Source organism: Macrotis lagotis, chromosome 2 (assembly GCF_037893015.1).
Source record: "Macrotis lagotis isolate mMagLag1 chromosome 2, bilby.v1.9.chrom.fasta, whole genome shotgun sequence".
In the NCBI taxonomy this organism is placed as follows: domain Eukaryota; kingdom Metazoa; phylum Chordata; class Mammalia; order Peramelemorphia; family Peramelidae; genus Macrotis; species Macrotis lagotis.
The window spans coordinates 201,986,598-202,011,817 of NC_133659.1; the positions used below are offsets into that span (position 1 = coordinate 201,986,598).

Here is a 25,220-nt window from a genome sequence, read left to right on the forward strand (position 1 = left end):
CAGGGCCCAAAGTTTCTCACTCTCAGTGAAACACTCCTCAGGTTGCTCTCCTTCAGGGTTCTCCTCTTCCTGGGGCTCTTCTTCTTCTTCAGGTGGTTTGTAGTCAGCTGTGCTGCATACTGAGGAGTTCCCATCACACTTTGGGGGGAGTGGCTTCTGCAGGGGGAGGGACCCAGTGACCCAGGGACCCCATGAGGGACCTGGACCCAGGCATGGATAGGGGAAGGCTAGGGTTGGGGAGAGTGGAATGGGAGGGAGAGGATGAAAGAAAGAGGCCTGAAGTAGTGGATGGAGTGCTAGATTTGCAATTGGGAAGACCTGGGTTCAAATTCCACCTTCGGACATTTCCTGTGTGACCCTGGGTAAGTCATCTAATCTCTCTGGCCACAGTTTACTCATTTGTAAAATGAAGGGGTTGGACTAATAACAGCTTTATTAGAGCATTAATATAGCACTTTCACATTTGATCCTCTCAGCAACCCAGTGAGAAATGAGTTATTATTATCCTTATTTTACAGATGAAGAAACTTTGGTTGACAGAGAGAGGTTAAGTAGGTTGCTTGGGAGTCATACAGAATAGAAAGGAAATCAGTATTTTTCAAGTTATGGGGTAGACACTGTGCTAAGCACTTTATAAATAGCTCACTTTATTCTCACAACAACCCTAGGAGGGAGGCACTTTTATGGTACTCATTTTTACAGTTGAGGAAACTGAGACTAAGGTTAAGTGATTTGCCCAGAATCATTTAGCTGGTAAGTAAGGCTAGATTTGAACTCAGTGCTTCCAGACTGCAGACTAACACTCTAGCCACTGTTGAACTTCCAAGGTCACTTTCCAACCCCCAGTCTATAATGGTATGAGGAAGGAACCTGAAGTGGGAGGAAGTTAAGGAGGCAAGCCAATGAAACAGTGGTGGTGGTGGTGGGGAGGGTTGCTATTCTAAGGATTGGGGAAGAACAGAGATGGGGAGAGGAAATTATTGAGGAGGCTAAGAGAGTAATTCATTGAGAAGTTAAGGAAATTTTGGATATAAGCCAATGAGTAGGAAGAGCAGGGAATAGCCAATGGGGGATAGTTTAATTAGCAGATAGGGACCTGTCAAAAGGGTCTTAAATTTAGGGGAAGATGGGAGACCAGAAGGAGGAGTCTGAGCTCCATAGACAAGACTGAACCATTCTCTCCAGTTGGAGGTCTAAACCTCAGTTTCTGTTTGGCAAAAGGTATCCAGGCAGGATGGAAAATATCTCTGAGCCAATGGCCTCAAGTTTAAACCCAATAGGAACTTGATCCCTGCTGCAAGAGGTGGGGGTTTGGGGGGGGGGGGAGACTCTGAAGCAGTTTATATTTCTTTCCCGGACTAGGACAGACTGATGTTTTTCAGAGTCAGATTCCCAAAGCTTCCCTGCCCCCAGCTCTTCATCCTCAGAGCTCCCAGGGCCCCCTACTTTTGAGTGTCCAGAGGTTATCCTTGAAAAAAAATTAAGAACTTTGAGGGAAAGGAAAAGTCTTTAGGGAGAATTCTGAGGGTCAATGATTTTGAATTTTGGGCAGAGATGCCAGGGACTTAGCATAGTGCCTGGATACAGTAGGTGCTCAATAAATTGTTGACCAATTGTCATGCAGAGTGCTTTGAATTTCGTCTTTGACACTTAGTTGACCATAAGGAAGTCATTTCTCTAAATCTCAATTTCCTCACCTCTAAAATGGGGGCAATAATGCCGGGAAGGACTTTTCTTCCAGAGTCATAGTCAGGGGGCGGTTAGGTGGGGGGGAAGGGGGTGGCGGCTAGGTGATGTAGTGAATAGAGCACTGGCCCTGGAGTCAGGAGTACCTGAGTTCAAATCCGACCTCAGACACTTAATGATTACCTAGCCGTGTGGCCTTGGGCAAGACACTTAACCCCACTGCCTTGCAAAAGCAAAACAACAACAACAAAAAAAGTAGAAAGGGAAACAGAGCCATGGTGAAGATCAAATGAAATGATATATGCAAAGCAATCTGCAAATTTTTGACATGCCATATGATGCTTAGTTCTCAAAGAAGACCATGGACATCAGGGAGGTGAGGCCATGACAAGGAAGTGAATAGGATTTGAGTGACAGGGTATTATGCAGTCGCCTTACTTTCTTCTCTGGGTCCAGTGGCTAGATATGAATCAGGATGGCTGGAGAAGACAATGCTAGGCAATCAGGGTTAAGTAACTTGTCTAAGACCAAACAATTCAGTTAGTAATTGTCTAAGGTGACACTTGAACTTAGATCTTCCTGACTTCAGGGTCAGTGCTCTACTCACTGTGCCATATAAATACCAGATACAATGAGCATCATCATCACCTAACCCAACAGGAATATGGCTTTTGTAGGTTTTGTATCACATTTTCTGGAACTTTCAGGGCAAAGGGCTTATAGATTCAACCCCCCCCTCAAATTTTCAGGATAGTTTCTCCAATTTTGTCTTTCTTTGTATCCTCCAGAATTTGGCACAGTGATAGTGCTTATTTATTTATTTGTTAATTTATTTGTTTGTTCTTTCGTTCGTTTTTTTTTTATTATTCTTTTTAGATTTTTCAAGGCAATGGGGTTAAGTGGCTTGCCCAAGGCCACACGGCTAGGTAATTACTAAGTGTCTGAGACCAGATTTGAACCCAGGTACTCCTGACTCCAGGACTGGTGCTCTATCCACTGCACCATCTAGCTGCCTGATGGTGCTAATTTAGCACATAGTAGTGTTCAATAAATATTTTTTTACTTGACTTGAACAGTAACTGAGACTGAATAGAGATTTTCCAACTCCTTAGGAAGGTCAACCTTAACTTGAACTGGCTTCCCTTCATCCCAATCTACAGATAAGGTCAGTGAAGAAAATAAGAATAATAACATTTTTCTAGAATTTAACAAAATTGTCTTATTTGATCCTCACCAAGAGGTAGCTAGGAGATATTGGACTTGGAGTCTGGAAGATCTGAGTTCAGATTTAACTTCTGACACTGTGTAACCCTGGGCAAGTCACTTAAAACCTTAGTGTGCCTCAATTTCCTCAATTGTAAAATGGGGATAATAATAATAAAAAGAGCTGTTGTGGAAATAAAAAAAAAGATCATGTTTGTAAACGGCTTTGCTTAGCATTGGCATGCTAATTTCCTTCCTTCACAATTGTCTTGTCAGGTACTATAGGCATTTATTTTAAAGGTGAGGAACCTGGTGCTCACTCAGAAGGGTAAGTGACTTAGTACTTTTGTTTACACAACTAGTTTGTATCAGTGCTAGGCTTTGACGCTAGCCCCTTCCTTATTCCACTCCAATGCTTCTTACCCAAAGCTCAGTACTAAATGATTTACCAAGGGGATAGGTCCTATTGAACCTCTCCTGGAGCCAGAGATAGGGTGTAGGATGGAGAGATCAATCGGAAAAGGTATTTCAACAGCTCCCCCCCTTGTCCAGAATTCTCACCTTATTTCTATCTCATGGCTTTCCTAGCTTCCTTCTAGTCTCAGCTAAAATCCCACCTGCAAGAAGCCTTTTCTGATCCCCTTTCTATTTTATAACCAAATATTCCTGGTTTGTATGTTGTCATTTGCATGTTGTTTCTCCCATTAGACTGTGAGATCCTTGTTATTGCCTTTCTTTGCTTTGAGTTCAGTACAGTGCTTAGCAGTTCAGTAGGCTCCCCTGGCTAAAGGATGTCAGAAGAAAGGAAGTATATAGAGATCCCAATCAAAGTCATTGCTACTTTTCTCGAATAAGTTTTATCCAGAAACATATTTCTATTTCTGTGTCCATTTCTAAGACTTTTCCCCCAGTTTCTTGAACTCCCTGCTCTTAATCTTAGAGAATTAGGGAGGTCCTTTCTTCTGGTACAAGAGTTCATTTCTAGCTATTAGTGAACGTGAATGGAGAAAAAAATGTATCTTTTCACTAATCCCTAACTGAAATTTGGTATTTTATCCAATTATTTAAAAAATGTTATTCTGAGAAAAGATCTACCAGACTGACAAATTAATATGATGTTTATGATAAATTTATGATAAAATAAATGGAAAATGATATTATGATAAACTACTATGATAAAAATAAAATATTATGGTAAAAATAAAAATAACAAGTGAAAAGTCCCTGGCTTAGTGGTCCAGAGAGTTAGTTGCTGTTGTTGAGTTGTGTCCAATTCTTCATGACCCCATTTGGAGTTTTCTTGTCAAAGATGGTTTGACATACTCTACAGAAACATTGCCTAGTTAGGTACCGTGATGTGGCTCAACAGCACCATCTGCTGGGGAGCTGTTTCAAGCTAGCAAAACCTATACTTGAGAGAGAAGATATTGAATAAGTGACACTCAGTTCTTGTCTGTATATGTATGGTAGGAGGGTGGGGGGTAAGGAGGTGAACACATCATGAAGAAAAAGTATGGAGGGAATCAGAGCTAGATGCACAGAAAGTTAGTGAGAAAAAGGACTTAGCACTCTCAGAGCATCCAGTTCCCTTTACAAAAACAAATGCTTTGACAGATCCAGAAAGTCATAATAATGACTGGGGATTGGAGTGAAGAGGGACAGACTTAAAGGAAGAAAAGTTAGAGTAGAGAAAGTCTTTTGAATCGGTGGGGGGGTCATGAAATGAATTTGGACTCAGACACTGGGAAAAAAAGAGAGAATTAGGTAATTTCAAGATTGTTAGGAAAATTTAAGTAAATATTAAAAACTTTTTTGTGGGGATGGGAGAGGCAGTTGGAGTAAAATGACTTTTCAGGGTCATCCAATTAGAACATATCTGAGGTTGGATGTTAATTTAAGTTGATCTGACTTCAGAGCAGTTCTCTATCCTCTGTGCCATCTAATTGCCCCAGAAACCTTAAAAAGTCATATAAATTTGTCTTGATTTTCATTTGTTTACTCCCTGTGGATCTACAGAGTTTCATCTATGTGGGAAGCTCTTGATTTGGAAATTCCCTTTACTAATATAGATTTAAGAATCCAGCATGCCTATAATCCTTGCTACTGGGAAGGGCTGAAGGAACACTGGTGTTCTGAACTTCTGGGTACTAGCCTGGCACCAATATAGTAAGTCCCTAAAGGCATAGGTGGGGAATAGACTGCCTAAGAAGGGTCAAAGCACCCATGTCAATCAGGATGGGATTGGGCTGTAAGTGGTGACTGGATTCCTAGCTTGAGAGAAACAGTCTTGAAAATGGATGAACCAAAAAATTTTGTAGAATAGAGATTTGGTTGAGAGGCTGAGAAAGTTTCAGAGGTAGAATTTGAACCTGTTTTCCTGACTACAAAATCAACCCTTTATCCACTATACTAGGCTGCCTTTCTGAGTAGCTATTCACATTTTGATTATCTAATCAAAAAGGTTGTAAACTAGGGATGAAGAAGACTGTCTATTTATATCTCCCAAGCCCAATACCATGGAGAATAGGTATAAGGTAGATAGAAGGGAATAAGGGAATGGGAGAAACACTTATTATAGAGAACCTAGAATTGCCAGGCACTAGATTAAGCAATTTTTTTTAACAAATGTTATCTCATTTCATCTTCAGAACAACTTTGAGAGGTAGGCACTACTATTATCTCCATCTGAGGGAATTGAAACAGAGATTCAATGTCTTGCCCACAATCTCACAGCTAGTAAATGTCTGAAACTGGTTTTGAACTCAGTTCTCCCTGGCTCCAGACCCAGCATTCTTTTCATGTTATTTAGCTATCCCAAATGAGAATAGTAATTCAGATACCCAGGAGGTCACAAGATGAAATCCAAGCAAAGAACTAGGGGTAAAATCCACGGCCTCAATTGTCTATGCAGAAATGAGAAAAGATTGGACAATAAACAAGATGAGTGACACACAAAACTAACACACAAAAAAAAGTTAATTTGGTCTCTTGGGTATCACCCAATTATGGTGGGACACAACCCATGGTATATGACTCTGGATGGGTTCACTATATTCAAAACAGATAAAAGTGGAACTGGATGAGGTGGGACATTATTGTATATTAATGAGGCTAACTTGTCAGAAAATTTGGGAATCAGACGAAAAAAACATGTTGGATAATGTTTAAGTGAAAGTTAATGGTGGATCCAACCATTCTGGAGAGCAGTATGGAACTGTGCCCAAAGAGAATTAAAACCAATTTGAACCCTTTGAACTAACAAAACTAATAATAGGCCTATATTCAAAAGATATCATAAAGAATGGGAAAAATCCCATTCAAAGTTTTTATTTCAAAAATATTTTTAGGAGTTCTTGTGACTTTCTATTAGGGAATACCTGAAGAAGTTATGGCATATAAATGTTATCGAGTACTATTGTTCTATAAGAAATCATGACTGGTTAAAATTTAGAGAAGCATGGAAAGAATTACACAAACTGATGCTGAATGAAGGCAACAGAACCAAGATCATTGTATATATTAACAACAATGTTTGGGGCAGCTAGGTGGCAGTGGATAGAACACTGGTCCTAGAATCAGGAGGACCTGAGTTCAAATCCAGCCTTAGACACTTAATAATTACCTAGCTGTGCGACCTTCAGCAAGTCACTTAACCCCATTGCCTTGCAAAAAACTAAAAAAACAAAACAAAACAAAACAAAAACCAACAAAGTGAGTGGAAGCAACTCCTTTCAACAGTTCAGAGAACTAGGACAGCACTGGGAGACCTATCATGAACACTATCATCCATATCCGGAGGGGGAAAAAACTCCCCCAAAACAAAAAAAACCCACAGAAACTGAATGGATACTATGATCATTTTTTTTAAAAAAAATTGCTCTTATGTTTTCCCTTCCTATTCTATCATTTGGGAAAAACAAGATTTCAAAGCATTCAGAGGAAGGCTAAGTAAGATCATATGGGTTAATATTCTTCTGGGGAAAAATACTCAAGAATGAAATCCTGACAACATTATGTCTGGGTTTTCTTTCTTTTCCTTTAGACCTAATTACTCATATACAAAATGACTAATAATAAACATGTTAAACACAAATGTACATGCATAACTTTTGCCAGACTGAGGGGATGGGGGTGGGAAGGAGGGTTGTAGAAAAATGAATAAATTGTAAATATGCAAGTGGATGAATGTTGAAAAACTTTCCTAATATGTAATTGGAAAAATAAAATAAAATAAAAGTTAATGGTGGAGAAATGGAAATTATTTTTTGTGACTGTATTATAATACAGACTACTCATACAGAATGAGGACATAGATGAGGAGTTTGGGAAACAGATCAGAAACCCAAAACAATCCTAGTTGGGAGGAAAAATGGGATTTAACTGAAGATCATCATGAGGATGGGGAAGTTAGGTGGCACAGTAGATCACTGGACCTAGAGTCAAAAAGATTCATCTTTAGGGGTTCAAACCCAGCCTCAGAAATTTAACTTAGCTGTGTGATCCCAAACAAGTTACTTAACCTTGTTTGCCTCAGTTCCTGCCTCTGTAAAATGAGCTGGAGAAAGAAATGGTAAGCCACTTGAGGATCTTTGCCAAGAAAATCCCAGGAGTCAAAAAGAGTTGAAGACAACTGAACAACAACAAATTATGAGACACAAAAAGGACTCATCATCCAATTTAGATTTTTAAAAAAATTTTACAGAAGATGGACAAAAGGCCAGACAATGAAGGATTAATTCAAGAATGTATCAAAGTCCTATAACAAGAGTGTCAGGAGAGTAAAGGTTTAGAATGACCTGAGGTTGATTAGGAAAGCTATGGACAGCAGCAATTTTTTTTAAATTAAAGCTGAGTTGGGAGAAAAAAGATCAAAGAACATATAAAACCTTGGGAGCCAAATTGTTTAATTATTTTGTTTCTGTTTTCTCTGCCAAAGGGAATGACCTTTGCACTGGAAATTCAAATGGAACAAAAATGGATAGGAATAAATAGAAGTAAATGAAAAAAGTCTTTACACTTGGCCAAAAAAAGTCAACTTCATAGTGCAAGTTTGGGAGGCATGGTTACACATAGCTTACTGCCTTGAAAAAATTCTGGGTGTCTTAGTTGACTGCAAGTTCAATATAAGTCAGCAGTGTGATGTGACAAGCTTAAAAACTAATGTGCAAAGAAAAAAGAAAGTATATAGATTGTAATTGTAATGTCATTGAATGATTTCAGTTCATAAGATCAGTGGACTAGTAGGTAGAAGAAAATATTAATAAATATGATAGTTTTAAAAATATTATTATTTCAAAGGTATTAAAAAGCAAAACCAAAAAACCCCAACAAACACTAATGAACTTGGTTACTGTGAAAGGAATAACTTCCAGGAAAAAGGAGGAGATAGTTCCACAGTACTCTGTCCCTATCAGACCTCATCTTCAGTATTGCATTCATGTCTGAGTATTATAGTTTAAGAATTACACTTAATAATATGGAGAGTATTCAAAGGAGGGCAACTAGCATGGTAAGGGTTTTGAGTCCATGTCATTTTAAGGAAATAGGCATATTAGGAGAAACAAAAGAGCTGTCTTCAAGTATTTGAAGGGTAATAATGTGTTAGAGGGATTCTATTTGTTTTCTTTGGCCCTAAATATTAGAACCAGTATCTATAACTGGAAGCTGCCAAGAGATAAATTTAGGCTTGAGTGTCAGAGAACACTTCCTGCTTTGAAAAGTGGGCAATGGGCACCTGAACCTCCAAAGAGGTCTTCAAGAAAAGTCTGTAAGAGCCCTTGATATGTACATTATAAAGGGGATTCCTTTGTGTCTGATTTGAACTAAATGCTTACCAAAGTCTCTTTCAACTTTAAATTCCATGATTTTGTGATTGTTAGAACACAGGAAAGGGACACAGTGTGCTCACCTTGATCTCTTCAGCCTCAGAAAATGTGTCTGTTTCCTCTTCTGTGGGCATCTCTAGGTCAGACTCCTCAGAAGCAATGGGCACCTGAACTGTCAAGTATGGGTTGTTGATAAAGTTCATATGATCAAGTTCAATACTAGTTGGTGGACAATCCACCACATCAATGTGGTTTAGGATGTGGTTGTCTTTCTTTAAATCTTCCTCGTCTTCTTGCTGCTGCTCCTTCTTTTCTTCTCCATTTTCCCCATTCTCAGCATTCTGGGGTTCCTTCTTCATGTCCCCAGGAGCCAGGATCTTACCGTGTAAGAGGGCCAGGATGAAGGCTTTTGTATAATCAATGGCCCAGGTGATACGACCAATGGCAATCTGAAGGTTGTTCATCTCCCCATCATCGTCAGAGGCTGCCAGGCTGTCAGCACTGAAGGAGCTCAGGAGCAGGGCAAGGAATAGATTCAAGACCTGGAAAGAAAATTATGTCTGAGTTACCCTGGGCCAGTTTGCACCCTCTAACCAGGACCCTCCCACCCCTTGGAAACTCTGTGTCCCTTCTATGTCTGTCTGAGACAGAAGAAAACTGGTCAGCCTAAGCCCACCTCCCAAATCAGGGAACAGGGACTGAGGATTTCTTTCCTTCATCAAGGTGGGAGGAAGAGATACAGGACAACAGATCACCACCTATTGAAGAAAAGACCAATCAGGCATTTTTTTTAGCTTGGGTTTGGATAGAGGAACTTGACAGTCAAGGTGTTATTTTAGTGAAGGTGGAACATATCATGGAAACATGATGATGGGGAGGGATATTCCATCTCTCCCTTGTTTAGAGGATTCTGGATCCATCTACCCCCTCAGTATCTCTAGCAGGTCCACCTCCAGTTAGTCCTCCTTTAAACATGCCTAGATATACCTGAGAGAGGCAGGGTCATGATAAATAGAAAACTAGAGTTGGCCTATTTAAAAGTTGTATTACCATGGCAACTCTCTAAGACCTTATGTTAAAAAAAAAAAGTTTGAGAATTACCACTGGCATTGGAAGAGGAATATTTCATATGAAAACCATCAGAAATCCTTGATGTATCTACATATATATTTTCCTTATATTACTGTAACAAGTAGTAAGTAGGGCTTTGTTCAATCCTTTCAGAAATGTCTAATTCTTTGTGACTCCATTTTTGGGGGTTTTCTTGGCAAAATTTTGATGTGGTTTTTCCATTTCCTTTTCCTTCTCCAACTCATTTTCCAGATGAGGAAACTGAGGATGACAAAGCTACTAAGCGTCTGAGGCCAGATTTGAATTTAAGAAGATGACTCTTTCTGACTCTAAGGTTAACACTATCCATGGCACTACTTAATTGCTCTAGTAAATAATGCTACTCATCACAAATCACTAAGTTTTGCAAAGCATTCTCCTCATCATTATCCTGTGAAAAAAGGGAGTAATAATAATAAAAATGATAACAAATAATAATAATAAACTAGCTTTTACATAGAACTTTAAGATTTATAAATTTATAATTTTTTTCTCATTTTGTCTTTATAATGACTCTGGGAGATAAGGTCTCTTCTAATCTTATTTTATAAATGAGGAAACTGAGTCAACAGAGAGAGATTTAGAAACTTTCTTGGGATCACACAGCTAGTGAGTATCTGAGGTGATCTTTGAATTCTGGTCTTTCTTTCATTCCCAGTGTTCCATCTACTGAGCCACCTACTTGCCTCTTTACTTGTAGTATTAGTATTATTAGGGATTGGGGTAGGTTTCATTAGTAAGGAGAATTCCTGAATAAGAAAACTCCACAGAACACTTTTTTAAAACTTTGAAAGTTTCTTAGCACACAGGGAGGTTACATGATTTGTCCAGGGTCCTCTAGCGAGTTGGTATCTCAAGTAGTGAACCCAGTTCTTCCTGACTTTAAAAGTCAGTTCTCTATCCATTATTTCATCTTGTCTATTAAAGAAATATAAATATATCCATTATAACAAGATGGGATAGAACTTAATCTCAATGATTTGAAAGCAACTTGTCCAAAGTCACATAGCTAGTAAATGTCACAGCTAAGATTCAAACTCAGGTTTCCTGATTACAAGCCCAACACTCTTCCCACTAGACTGTGCTGCTTTCTAAAAGAAAACATTCCCAACAGCACCTGTCTCATTTGTATCTTGTCTTTCCTGGCTCCACTTCTGGGAAGGGTGGTCTCCATTTCCTCATTCCTAATAAAAGAGAATAAACCCTGAAGCTCCGGCTGTTTGCCAAAATTCTGTTCCAACTGAACTGTTAAAAAGACTGCCAACTACTGCTCCATGGCTAAATCTAATGCTTACTCTCTCTAACCCTTGGTACTTTGATACTACTGGCCATTCTCTATTCCTTCTTAAATCTCTTTTTGTCTCCCTGTCACCTCGTGTTCTAGGATACCATACTCTCTTTATATTCCTCCAGCTTCCCTAACCATCTGTTCTTTGTCTCATCCACTGACTCCTCTACAGATGTGGCTTTAATCTTATAACTTCAAGAGTGCCCATCAATTGGGGAAAGGTTGAAAAAGTTGTGGTATCTAGTTGTAAAGGAATACTATTGTGCTAAAAGAAATGATGGGTAGAATACTCTCAGAAAAACCTGGAAAGACTTACACGGACAGATGCAAAGTGAGATGAGAACCAGGAGAACACTGAATACAATAACAGCATATTATAAGATGATCAGCTATGAGTGACCTAGCTCTTCTCAGGGATACAAAGAACCAAGACAACTATGAAAGACTTAAGATGACAAATACTATCTATCTCCAGGGAAAGAACTAATGGAGTCTGAATACAAATTGTAGCATCCTTTTTTCATGAGGGGGTTTTTGAATCTATGGTTTCTTTTATAGCATGACTAATATGGAAATATGTTTTGCATGACTACACATGGATAACCTATATCAAATTATTTACCTTCTCAATATGGGAGGGTGGGAAAGGAAGGAGAGAATTTGGAACTCAGAACTTTAAAAATGAATGAAAAATTGTTTTTACATATTATTGGAGAAAATAAAGTGCTAAATTAATCAAAAAATAAGAAAAGAATGGACCTCAGAAATGAATATTTCAAATATCTCATGACAAATTATAGTTGAAGACATTTCCATTATTCTGACCACTATCACTTCTGGAAGTTTCCTTGGGATAAATTCCTTCTTGAATTAAGGACCAGAATCCTCCAATTGATAAATGTCAAAGGATATGAAGAAGTAGTTCTCTCAAATGAAAACATTTAAGCTATCAACAGTCACATGAAAATATTCTCTAAATCACTAGGAATTAGAGAAATGAAAATGAAAGCAACTCTAAGATTCTACTTCATAGCTCTCAGATTGGCAAAGATGACCAAAAAAGACAATAAGTGCTGGAGGAGCTGCAGGAAAACAAGCATATTAATACACTGTGGGAGAAGCTGTGAATTGGACTAGATAATCTGTAAAACAATTTGGAACTATGTATCTAAAGTCAGTAAATAATATATATCCTTTAACCCAGCTATGCCAATCCTGGAGCAACTAGGTGGCAAAGTTCAAATCTGAATTCAGACATTTACTAGTTGTGTGACCCTGAGCAAGTCACTTAACTCTACCTCAGTTTTCTCAATAAAACAACAAAATACCACTCTTAGGATAATACCATAAAGAGGGGCAGCTAGGTGGCACAACGGATAGAGCACTGGATAGAGCACCGGCCCTGGAGTCAGGAATACCTGAGTTCAAATCCGGCCTCAGACATTTAATAATTACCTAGCTGTGTGGGTTTGGGCAAGTCACTTAACCCCATTGCCTTGCAAAAAAATCTAAAAAAAAAGAGAATGATACCATAAAGAGATTAAAGAAAGAAAAAAAGTAACTCACATGTACCAAAAAATATTTATAGTAGTACTTTTTTGTTAGTAGTAGAAGATTGGAAACTAAAGCAGTACCTGTCAAACTCAGGAATGATTGAACAAATAATGGTATATGAATTTAAATGAAATACTTATGTTCCATACGAAATAATGAAAGGGGGCAGCTGAGTGTTGTAGTGGATAGAGCACCTGCCCTTGGAGTCAAGAGGACTTGAGTTCAAATCCAATCTCAGACACTCAGTAATTACCTAGCTGTTGTGACCTTGGGTAAGTCATTTAACTCAAATAGCCTTGAAAAAACAAAAACAACAAAAAAAGAAATAATGAAAGGCAGCAAAATTTGGGAAGTAGGAACTGATGCAGAATGCAGTGAGGAGAGCAGTTTATACAATAATATGTAACATTGTAAAGACAAAGAATTGTGATAGATTCGAGAACTCTTACCAGTTACAGTCACAATCCATGATTTTGAGGAACAATGAAGGTTACTTAACTTCTGACAGAGGGATGCTATACTCATGGTATAGAATAGGATGTAGATTACTGGAAATGGCCAATGTAAGAATTTGCCTTACATGATTATGCATATTTATTGTATTTGAATATGTGAATTCATTCATGTTTACTTATGGTCCCATCAAGTCAGGACATTTGGTTTCTAATCCTGGCTTTGCTACCAGTTAGTCACAACCCTAAAGAAGTCACCTTCTCTGTCTAGTTGTCAGATTTCACTTCCAAAAAATTAACTATATGGTCTTTCCTTTCTAGCTCTGTCTGTGACCCTATAACCAGAAAATGAGAAATAAATAAATAAATAAATAAACCCAAATTTATCCCTTTTTGTCTTGGCTGCTTGGAAGCTCAGAGCTAACATTCCATATCCAGCTGCGACAACAAAGAGTTATTATTTCATGTCCAGCTGTGGCAATGAATTCATCCCACGTGTCTGGTAATGTCTATTTCCCCATATCCCCCTTTTCTGTTCTGTTTTTTTATTTTAGGATTCAGTATGATATAGTGTAAAAAAAGATGTTTAAATTAAAGGAGATGTTTGATTTAGAATTCAAAGGAGACCTTTTAGGTTATTGAGTCCAGTACCTTCATTTTATAGATATGGAAACTGAGGCAAACAGGTTAAGAGACTTGTTCAAAATCACAAAGCTATTAAATGTCTAAGGCAAAATCTGAGCCTTAGTCTTCCTAACTCTAAATCTGGTACTCTATCCATTATGCTATGCAGCCTCTCCCATTTCAAGTTACTTCCTCCACCTCCTTCTAAGGATCCTGACATCTGTAGCCAATCCCCTCTGCTGGAAGCCTTCTGAAGATACCTCATTCACATCTCCCTCTTTTCTCATCCCCTCTTCCACTTCTTGGGAGTATGTAGGAGGACTACCACAGATTCCCACTGAAGCTAGAGCTTCAGGGAGGCAGTGAGTGAGATTGGTGCTAAAGGTTAAGGTTTAGGTGAAAGGCCCTATATTGCAGTGGATGAAGAGTTGTCCTCAAAACCAGGAAGACCTGGGTTCAAGTTTTACCTCTGGTTGTGTGACCCTGAGCAAGTTATCTCTTAATATTCTAAACCAATAGAAGCAGTTAAATGGTGCAATGGATAGAGTGCTGGTCCTGGAATCAGAAGGACCTGAGTTTGCTAGCTGTGTGACTCTGGGCAAATCACTTAACCCTGATTGCCTCAGTTTCTTGATTTGTAAAATGATCTGGAGAAGGAAATGACAAACCCTTCCAGTATCTTTACCCCAAAACAGGTCACGAATATTCTCACATGACTGAACAACAACAAAAGCATATAAAGAGAAGGGGAAGAGAACTCTAGTGGTCTGAACCATTACCACACACCCTTTAGAGTTTACTCCAGACTACCCTTGAAATTTACTAAATATGTTTTCATCTGAGAACACTGATTATGTTGGTTATGTTTTGTCCTCAATCCCATACCCTCTGGTTATAATCCTGATTTCCCATGTCCCAGGATGACCCTCCAATTATGCTCTGACTCAGTCTCTCTGCTTTAGCTAAGTCAGCTAAGTAACTACCTGAATTCATCTGTACCTTTGTTTACTTCATTCCTGTACTTGGAAAGCTTTACTCCCTTACTTTTTCTCCTTGCCAATTCCTAAGGAATAGCATTTTCTCTGCAAAAGAGTTGGGGTTGTTTTTGTTTGTGTTTGGAGGACTGAAATCTTATCAAATGTCACTAGTGTGATATATAAAAATAAAAAATCTAAGTCAGTTTTAGGCTGCATTAAGAATAGTAGCAAGGCTAAGGAGGTGATGGACCTGCTATACTCTTCTAGAATGTTGTGTTTAGTTGTGGGAAGCCATGTTTTAAGAAAGTCATTGATAAGCTTGAGGTCATGAGCAGAGGGAATAACTAGTTAGCAAATATAATGAACCTGGGTCATATGGGGATCAATTGAAGGAAGCAGAGATGATTAGCCTACAGAAGAGGAATAGGAAGGGCATGGGAAGCCAATTTCAAGTATTTAAGAGGCTGTCACAGGGAACATGATTTTAGATGTAATTTGCTTTTCCTTGTAGGGTAGAGCTAGGAGCAAAGGGCTACAGGGAAGCAGAGTTAGCTGGACTCAGTTTCTGGGAGGACTCTCCTTCTGAATCCCTTGGCATCTGGTCAGTTGACTCTGTTCTCCCTCCTTGTCTCTGTTCTTCTTTGCCCCTGGCTTTTTCTCTACACTGTCCTTTTTGACTCTGCTCTGTCCTTCCCTATGCCCTGTCCCTTGTCTTCTCCCCTTTTCTCTCTACTCCTTGTCTCTATCCCTATCCTCTTCTGAATCCAGTTCCTTGTCTGTGCCCCTTTTCCTCCCTGTCCTTGCCTCTTGTCTCTGCCTCTCTTTCCCTACCCCTATCTCTTGTCTGTATCCCTCTCCCTTATCTCTGTTCCATCTTCCACTTGTTCTTGCCCCCTCTCTTTGCCCCAATCTTCCCTTCCCCTCCTCTTTGCTCCCATTCCCCCTTGACCCTGCCTATGATCTCTACTCCCATTCACCTCCACCTCTGTCCCATGTCTCTACCCCATACCTCAGTGTCCCTTCCCCTGCCTCATCTTTCCCTGGATCTAATTCCTGTCTCTCCCTTCCTCTGCCCTTGCTCTCTGCCCCTATCTTTCCCTGCCCCTCTCCCTTGCTTGTCTTTGATCCTGTAGAGCAGGCAAAATCAAGGCTCCCAGCTGTCAAGGAGGGGAGAGAAGGGGGCTGGGGTAGGGGGAGGAGTGGCCACCAGTTGCCAGAAACACATATGAGATGGGAATTAGCTGCTCTCTGGGTCAGCAGGGTTTGCACACGGTTCTTGCTTTGGTACATAAATAGCTGCTTCAGTCAGAGTAGGGCGTGTGTGCGTGCGTGCACATGTGTGTGTGTGTGTGTGTGTATGTGTATGTGAGAGAGAGAGTGGGGTGGGTGAGTGGAGTGTGACTGAAGAGAGCTACTCACACACTAGGTACTGCTGTAGGGCCAGGGACTGGGCTGGGTTACTGTGTCATTCTGAGTTACTTCCTCTCCTTCTCCCATAATAACCCAAAGGAAATGACAGTAGACACAGGGGGGGCAGTGGGGGGGCAGCACCAGGTCCCTACAGCTGCTGGTATATTTTCCTCCAGACACACACCTGTTGCCCACCTCCTTCTGGTGAGATGACCTAGCCCGGAGAAGGGGTGAGGGAGGGGGGAACTATAGCTCCATCATCACAATGCCCCTGGCCTCTCCTTCAGTCTTTGAGACTCTTGAACCAAAGGGCTAAACCAGAATGGACCTGGGAGAGTCTTGGCATGGGAGGTGTGTTCTTGTGAGATTCCTGAACACTGCAGCCAGACAGCATCACCACTCCTGCCAATGTATCTCCTTCTTTCCCTGGTACATATAAAATATATACAGATATACACTTCCAAGGCATGTTGTATCCTCCAAAGCTATTCCTTTTGGCCAGGGATTGTTTTTCATTTTGCTTAGTCCCCACCACACCTAGAATGGCACTTCAATGTTTGTTGCATTATAAGCATCATGGTCTCCTTCCTTCCTTGCTTCCTTCCTTCCTTCCTTCCTTCCTTCCTTCCTTCCTTCCTTCCCCCCAAACAACTCACAATGATATACCCCAAATACCAGTAAAGTAGGGATAATAATGATATAAACTTTCAATGTATTATGATGATGATGAAGATGACATACACCAACACACAAGCATTCACAGATCTAGAATACACAGTGAACCACTGGTTGACAAACACTGTGCCCACATAATATACTTATTCTACAGCACTATATTGCCTTATCATGATTAATTGACATGATAATACATAAAAATACCACAGGATTTGAAATTCTTTTGATGTGACTTTAGATAAGTCTCTAGTTTCTCATCTATAAAATGATGGGTATTGAACTATATCACAGAACTTGAAAGTTGAAAGGAACCTCAGCAGGAACCTAATTTAAGGCATTTTTGTTTTATTGTCTTCAGTCATATCTCATTCTTCATGACTCCATTTAGGGTTTTAATGACAAAGAATCTGGAGTGGTTTGCCATTTTCTTCTTTAACTCACTTTACAGATGAGGAAACTGAGACAGACAGGGTTAAGTGATTTGGTCACGATCACACAGCTGTGTGATATGTGTGATATGTCTGAGGCTAGATTTGAACTCATAAAAAGGATTGCTGATTTTGGGCTCTGAGTTCTTTCACTGCACCACCTAGCTGCCCTAATTCAGTCCATACAAGAATGAAATCTCTGCCATGATAGACCCAACAAGTAGCCATTTAGTCTCTGTTTGAAAACCTCCAAGATGGGAGGACCCACCACCTCCCGAAGCAGCCCATTCTACGTATGGTTAGCAAAAATTGTGTTAAAAATTTCCTTGCCTTCTAGTCTAAAATTTCCTTTTTGCAGTTTCCAAACCCCTTTGGTTCTGCCCCTGGGGCCAAACTAAAAAAAATTTACCCATTTCTTCACTACGTGACAGCTCTTCCAAAACCTGAAGGAACATTCTCCTTGAATCTTGTTCTGGTGAGAACAGACTATCTCTGCCATCTCTCTCTTTCAACTCTACATCCCATGATTCTAGGAAGACCAACACATACACTCAGGCTTGTATTCTGACAAATAGTGGCACAAATATACATTCTCCCTGGAATGGTATAGTGGAAAGAAGACTGATTCCAGAATCAGAAGACATGAGTTTACTTTGGAAGTTTACTGTCTACAAGATCCTGGGCAGATCACAACCTCCTTGGGGTTCTGTTTTCGCATCCATAAAACAAGGAGGTTGCCCTAGATGGCCTTTGAGTCCCCTTCCTGCTCTCTAGATCTGTGACTCCATCCTCATTCATACTGTTACCTTCTTGCTACAGCAGGATTAGAGTCTGGGAAAATCTGTCTTCAAGGACTGCTTCAGATACATTGGGTAAGTCACTGGTAAGTGCCCCCAAGGAATTCTGTGATTCTATAAATTGCAGAACAGTTGCTGATTTGCATTGACAGAAGTTATTTTCTTATTGGAAAGGAATCCCTGAATCCAAGAAATTACAGGTCCAGATAACATATCACTACTCATCCCCCAAAGCCTTCGCTTCAAAAATCCTTCTTTCTGGGAGGGGGATAAAGTCATAGTAAGGGGTTACAGAGAACAGGGTTCCTAAGGTCTTGGGGGGGTAAAGTCAAAGTCTACACCTGCTCCCAGAGTCTCTCTAACAATAATAATGATAAGGGGCAGCTAGGTGGTGCAGTGGATAGAACACCGGCCCTGGAGTCAGGAGTACCTGGGTTCAAATCCAGTCTCAGACACTCAATAATTACCTAGCTGTGTGGCCTTAGGCAAGCCACTTAACCCCATTGCCTTGCAAAACCCCCAATAATAATGATAATAATAGTATTAATAATGATAACAATATTTATATAGTGCTTAATATATACCAGGCACTGGTCAACACACTACAGTTATCTCTACTCTTGATCTTCATAATAACCCCAAGAAGTAAATATTGGGAAATTTAGGCAAACAGGAGTAGAGTGACTTGTCCAGGGTCAAATATTTAGTAAGTATCTGAGGCTAAATTCAAACTCAGGTCTCCCTGAGTGCAAGATTCAGTCCACTGATAGAGAATGTTAGAATTGGAGATGGGGCATAAATAATGTTGAACTGAGAACCAGGATGACCTGAGTTCAAATCCAGTCTCAATTATTTACTCAGCCTTATTTTGGCCTTCATTTCCTCATCTTTAAAATGGGAGATAATAATTATATCTGCTTCACAGGTTATTGTGAAGATTAAGCAAAATAATCCATAAAAACAAGCTCTATGTAAGTTCTAGCTTAGGTTGTTGCTGAAAACCCTTTTTTTCTTGCTTTTCTCCTTCCTCCCCTTTATAACACAAACTTCTTTCTTTATACTCCTTTAAAGACAGTGACTGCCTTCTAGAACCAGTCTAAAGTTTCTTCTTTCCTACTACCTGTGGGGACCTTGGGAATCTCCCCTTTCCTCTTCCCACAGTGGTACCTTCTCCCTCTCCCCACCCAGAGATCAGCATTTGAAAAGCATTTGAAAGATGCTGACCAGCAACCCAAGAATTTCACACATGTGGAATGAGCCCCTCCACCACCACCATCACAGAAGGTCAGCTGGGTATACAGCACGTGGCAAGGCTCAGCAGACAGCAAGAGTTGGGTGCCCCTTTTTTCACATGGGGCTAGTACCCAAGTGTGTCTGTCTGCTGTGCTAGGTTACAAAGAATTCCTAGTGATGTAATTTGAATGAGAGCTGTGCTATTACTTTGGGCAAGAGATGCCTCTGGGGTTGGGAGGTGACAAGTCTCCTCTTTACAAACACCAATTAAATATTGTTCAACTGGACAATGTGCCCCAACCTTTGCTGTATTCCCTTCCCTCTTCCAACCATCTCCTGCCCCTCTTCCCAAACAAATCCCACATACCAAACCCTGACTCATAGGGAACAGATGGAGCTTGGTATTGGGGGAGGGAAGAGAAAATTCCATTTTGACCCATTTCCAGGTTCTCACTGGAATAAGGGAGTAAGAGAAACTGGAAGGATGAGGATATATCTGACAACAGGCAATACAATATTGCAAAAGGGAATCAGGAGATCTGTATTTCAGCCATGTAACAGGTCATATTTTCCTCAAATTCTCATTCTCTTCCATTAAAAGAGCCAGGCTGAACTAGATAGATGATCTCAAAAGTTCTTTCTACCTCTAGTAATCTATGATTTTATGGAAACATAGAAGTTCCCTTTCTCCATTACTCACCACAAGATTCCCAATGACCATGACCATGAGAAAGACAGTGAGGCACATGGGCTGCCCGGCTACCTCCATACAATCCCACATGGTCTCGATCCACTCGCCACATAGGATTCGGAAGACAATGAGGAAGGAGTGGAAGAAGTCATGCATGTGCCAGCGGGGTAGACTGCAGTTAGAATCAATCTTGCACACGCACTCCTTATAGCTCTTCCCAAAGAGTTGCATTCCCACCACGGCGAAGATGAAGACGATGATGGCCAACACCAGTGTCAGGTTCCCCAAGGCCCCCACAGAATTGCCAATGATCTTGATGAGCATATTCAATGTGGGCCAGGACTTGGCCAGTTTGAAGACTCTCATCTGGGGATAGGGAGAAATATATAAGTATGTAGAGGAGAAATATGGTCTCCATCTTTGATGAAATCCTAGTCTGATGGAGTACACATCCCTCTTGCCTGTGAAAAATCATTTGTCCCCATCCTCTAGGAGTTCCTATCTTGATAGAAATAGGAAAGAGTATCAATATGGGATGGAGGTGGGGCCAAAAGGCAAAGATTTTAGTTCAAGTACTGCTGTTAACCAATTATCATAGGGTTTAAAGCTGGGACATTAAAGATCATTTAATCCAGTCCCCTCGTTTTACAGAAAAGGAAACTGAGCTCCAGATAGAGAATGAATGAGTTGTCAAGTTGATTGTTATTTAGTCATTTCAACTGTGTTCTCTTTGTGACCCTATTTGGGATTTTCTTGGCAAAGATGCTAGAGTGGTTTTCCAACTCCTCCAACTCATTTTACAGATGCTTGTCTTTGAGGAGTTCACAATTTGTGTCCAGTTACCAAGTCCAGTTGCTTCTATCTCTGTAATGTCACTTCTTTTTTATTCTCATTGCCACTACCCTAGAAGATGATTTTCTAAACCCAACCCTCCAGGCTCTTTCTTCTCCAATCTTCCATAATGACAGTTCTGATCATGTTAGCCCCATGCTCAAAACCCTTTCATATCTCCCTAGAGCCTACTAAATAAAGTTCAAACTCCTCAGGCAAGCATCAAAACCTTTTGTCTAGTCACTTTTTCAGTCTTATTTCACATTTCTCTCCTCCATGCTCTATCCATACTGCATTAGTTACTATTACCTGAGAGTCTTATGTAGACATAAAGATGGGACAATCCATCTCCCGTGTCTATTGTTTTTGGTTATACTCCTCAATTTCTTGTCTATTCTAAGAATATTCTATTTCTAACTTTTGAAATCTTACCCATCCTTCAAGCTCCATTTCAAATGACACTTCCAGAAAGCCTTCCTTGCCCTGACCACAATTAGAAATAATCAAGCCTCCAATAAGATTTTGTACTTCTTAGTAGTGTTATTATAATTTATTCATCATCATAGTTATTATATACTTATTGCATAATATTGAATATTTGCATCATATGCCCCATGCTAAATTTTAAGTTCTACATGGGCAGGCAATGTGTTCTAATTATCATTATATCTTCCCTTGAACTTAGTACAGCACATTAGACAACTAAGTGGACATTGGATAGAACAGTGAACCTCAGGTCAGGAAGTTATTGTTCAGTCATTTATCAGTTGTATGAATCTTGATGAACCCATGTGGATTTGTTTTTCTGTTTGTTTTTTGATAAAGATATTGAAGTAGTTTGCCATTTTCTTCTCTAGTTCACTTTACAGATGAGAAACTGAGGCAAACAGGGTAAAGTGACTTGCCCAGGGTCCCACAGTTAGTAAGTATCTGAGGCTAGATTTGAACTCAGAAATAAGAGTCTTCCTGTCTCCAAACTTGGAGCTCTTTACATTGCAACACCCAGTTGCCCAATTTTAAAAATTAAGGTGGTTCTATGAAATGATGGGGACAGGGGAGACATTGTACCAGCTCTTGTAGAGTTCACAATCCTACTGGGTAAAGTGTAGGCCCTGTCTTCAGGGTGCTCCCAGTTCAATAAGGGAGACATTATTCCTAACATTAGGAGACCCCGGTACTATGAAGAAACACTGTCCAAAATCTCTCAGTCTGAAGTAGAAGGCAAAGTTCCTGCCCTCAGAGAGCTCCCAGTTGAAAAAGGAGACATGTTTCTCACCATCAGAAGTCCCCAGCATAATGGTGGAGGGGACTCCTGGGCACTCTCTGGATAGGCACGTACCAAGCGGAAGGATCGAAGCACAGATAGCCCTTGCACATTGGCCAGTCCCAGCTCCACCAGGCTCAGGGTGACAATAAAACTGTCGAAGATGTTCCATCCCTGCTGGAAGTATTCGTAGGGATCCATTGCAATCAGCTTCAGCACCATCTCTGCAGTGAAGATGCCTGTGAAAACCTGGAAGAACAATCAGAATCACAACAATCACAACCTAATCTCTTCCCCTCCATTCACAGAAAGACCCCTTCTTGCTCATGCATACAATGACTGCCAGAAATCCCCTTTCCTAGTTTACTCCTTTAGAATTCTCTCCTTTTGGATTATGAATCACTTTAAGACATCAAGAAAGGAAACCCAGAGATGTGTACACCAGAGCTGTACACTTCAATAACTGATGGTGTACTGGATTTAGAATCAGAAAAACCCGAGTTCAAATCCTGCTTCAGACATTTATGAGCTGTGTGACTCTAGGCAAGTCACTTAACCTTGCTTTAGTTTCCTCAACTATAAAATGAAAATAGCAATAGCACTTCCCTCCCAGGATCAAATAGGACAATATTGTACAGTATACAGCATATAATAGGGCAGTATAAAGATATATTCCCTTCCTTTCCCTTTCCACTTCCTTACAGTTTCCAGAGAACCACAAGACATCAGAGAAGGGGTCCCAGGGCTGTGAGCCTTAGCAGCAATTTATTTCCTAGGCTTAGAAGGAAACAGTGGCAAGAGAGCAGAGATGGGCATGGTCCCAGAGGCTTCTGCACCCTGGCTCAGCACCTGAATTCAACAAGCATTATGTACAAAGAACACAGAGAAAATTTGGTGTGGACCCAAAGAATTCTTTTCTTGATTAAACTTCAGGTGCTGTTGACTTTATACGCCTGAGATGAGATTTGGGCGGGGAGGTACCCTCTAGGGTAGAGTGGGGAATAGATGAGGGAACTGGAACCCCCCTTTTCAAAAGCCCTAGCCCCTGTGAGTATCAGTTAGGTTTCTGATCCTTATTTCATCCTGGGATTTGAGCTGCTTAGCCTCAAAGCTGTCAGAGGAGAGAGCTCAAACCATAACCTAGGGACTCAGGCCTTCAGAAGGGCCTCTTTCCCCACCTGCCTCAAGCCCTCTCTGGGGAGTCTTCTTTAGGCAGAGCAGATGCCCAGATCATAGAAAACTGCAAAGGTTCAGGGACCAACCAGAGGAACACACCCTAAAGCAGCTGTGTGGCTTAATCAAAGGGAAAACCCATTTCCAGACCTGATCCTGTATCTCTGGAGGGAAATTCCTCGGGGCCTCTTTGACCATCCCAGTTCTTTTGCTTGTCACTCCATTTATACCCTAGTTCTCACCCTGTAGACATACAGGGCTTTATGAGCTTTTCTCTAGACCCAGACCTGATTCCCATTCTTCCTTGGTATCTCTTGTCTCCCCACAGAGGAGGTTTTTCAGGACCCATCCCTCCCCAAATCCATTGTAGTAGGAGCTAAGGCAAGGACCAGAGTAGGCTCAGCTTCCCTTTGTCTGGGCCTGGCTCCCAGCAAGGGCTGGGAATGAGGTGCTAATGCTTCTAATGGTGAGGGGATAAGCACAGAGATCAGTGCATGTCAACAATAGAGAGGGAGGGTGGGGAAGGGAAATTGGGGCAGACTGGCAGGCAAGCCTGGAAACTTTAGGACTAGAGAGTGGAAAAAGAGGAGACTCTGGAGCCCAATAATTCCTAGGCACTCTTATCTCTCCTTCTGGGAACCTGCATGTGTCATAATCACTCTGTGCATCATTTGTACAGAATTGTATCTCCTGTTCTAGGAAAGGGCCAGGACCCTGAGACATGGATCCCCTTCTCCAAGACAGTCTAATTCTAAAGACCCATCATGCTTTCAATGACCTAGGTTGCCCAGTTATCATCAAGAACCATCACACATAACTATACATAACTCTTGATACTTCCTCAGGACCTTCCCACAGACATCCACATATCCATACCATCATCTACACTATTACAGACATCTTCCAGACACTTTCAGATGCAGCTTAGAAGTTTAGAGCTAGAAGGAACCTCAGAAATCATCTGAATAATCCAACCCCCTCATTTTAAAGATGAAGAAACTGAAGTCCTAAAAGAAGTAACTTGCCCAAGTTCCACATGACCATCCATAGTGAAGATAAGAAGCAGAGTCATGCTTTGTTATCTCTATGATAAAAACCCAAGAACCCAGGAATAGAAAGTCTCTCTTACCCTGACTCCCAACTCTGCTTCCAGTCAAGTTCCCTATAACCTTCCTCCAGAGAAGAAAATTGGACCTGATAACTTCATGAAGATTGGACCTGATAACTCTCTCTTCAGGTATTTCAGGGTCTACCACCTGAGTGAGTATTTGTTGTTGTTCAGTCATATTCAATCATGTCCAACTCTTCAGGACCCTATTTGGGATTTTCTTTGCAGAAATACTGGGGTGATTTGCCATTTCTTCTCCAACTCATTTTACAGATGAGGAAACTAAGGCAAACAGGGTGAAGTGATTGACCCAAGATCATCTAGTTATGAAATGTCTGAGGTCAAATTTGGACTCAAAAAAGATGAGTCTTCCTGACTCCAGACCTGGTAGTCTATCCACTGTGCTAATTAACTATACCTCTTAAGAGAATGCACTTATTGAAAATTCAGTTAAAAAAAGTTCTCACCTCTAAAATACTCAGCACTGTCAAATATCAGAAGCAGATACAGATTTCTCTATGGAAATGACTAAATAAAAGGTCTTGCCACCTGCACTCTAAGGACCACTAGACCTTTCCACCTGACTTGCAGCCAAAACTTTTTACATATGTGATTTCCCCCATCCATTATAGATTATAGATTCAGAATTAGAAGTTTAACCTCCACTCATTTAGAATGGACATGCCTTGAGAACAGGGAATGGCCTACTTTTTTAATTTGTATCCCAACACTCAACATAGTGCTTTGCTCATAGTGAACGCTTATTGAATGTTTCACAATTCATTCATTCTTTGTGTCACCTACAGACTGTCCCCCCTCACCATCCCCTATATTGAGTGAAATTCACCACATCTGCCCATTCCTCTGCTTCCCCGTCTCCATAGATATCCC

General features: G+C 40.5%; 1 protein-coding gene across 3 annotated transcripts in view; it reads right to left on the bottom strand.

Moving 5' to 3' along the window:
- Positions 1-25,220, bottom strand: part of SCN4A (sodium voltage-gated channel alpha subunit 4) — a 93,698-nt gene that overhangs the window by 18,581 nt on the left and 49,897 nt on the right. For all 3 annotated transcript variants that reach the window (XM_074224475.1, XM_074224474.1, XM_074224476.1), the window contains exons 15-18: positions 22,124-22,297; positions 19,963-20,319; positions 8,798-9,256; positions 21-156 (exon numbers count right to left, since the gene is read on the bottom strand). In XM_074224475.1, coding sequence (XP_074080576.1) covers positions 21-156; positions 8,798-9,256; positions 19,963-20,319; positions 22,124-22,297 — 1,126 coding nt within the window. The remainder of the gene's footprint in view (positions 1-20; positions 157-8,797; positions 9,257-19,962; positions 20,320-22,123; positions 22,298-25,220) is intronic.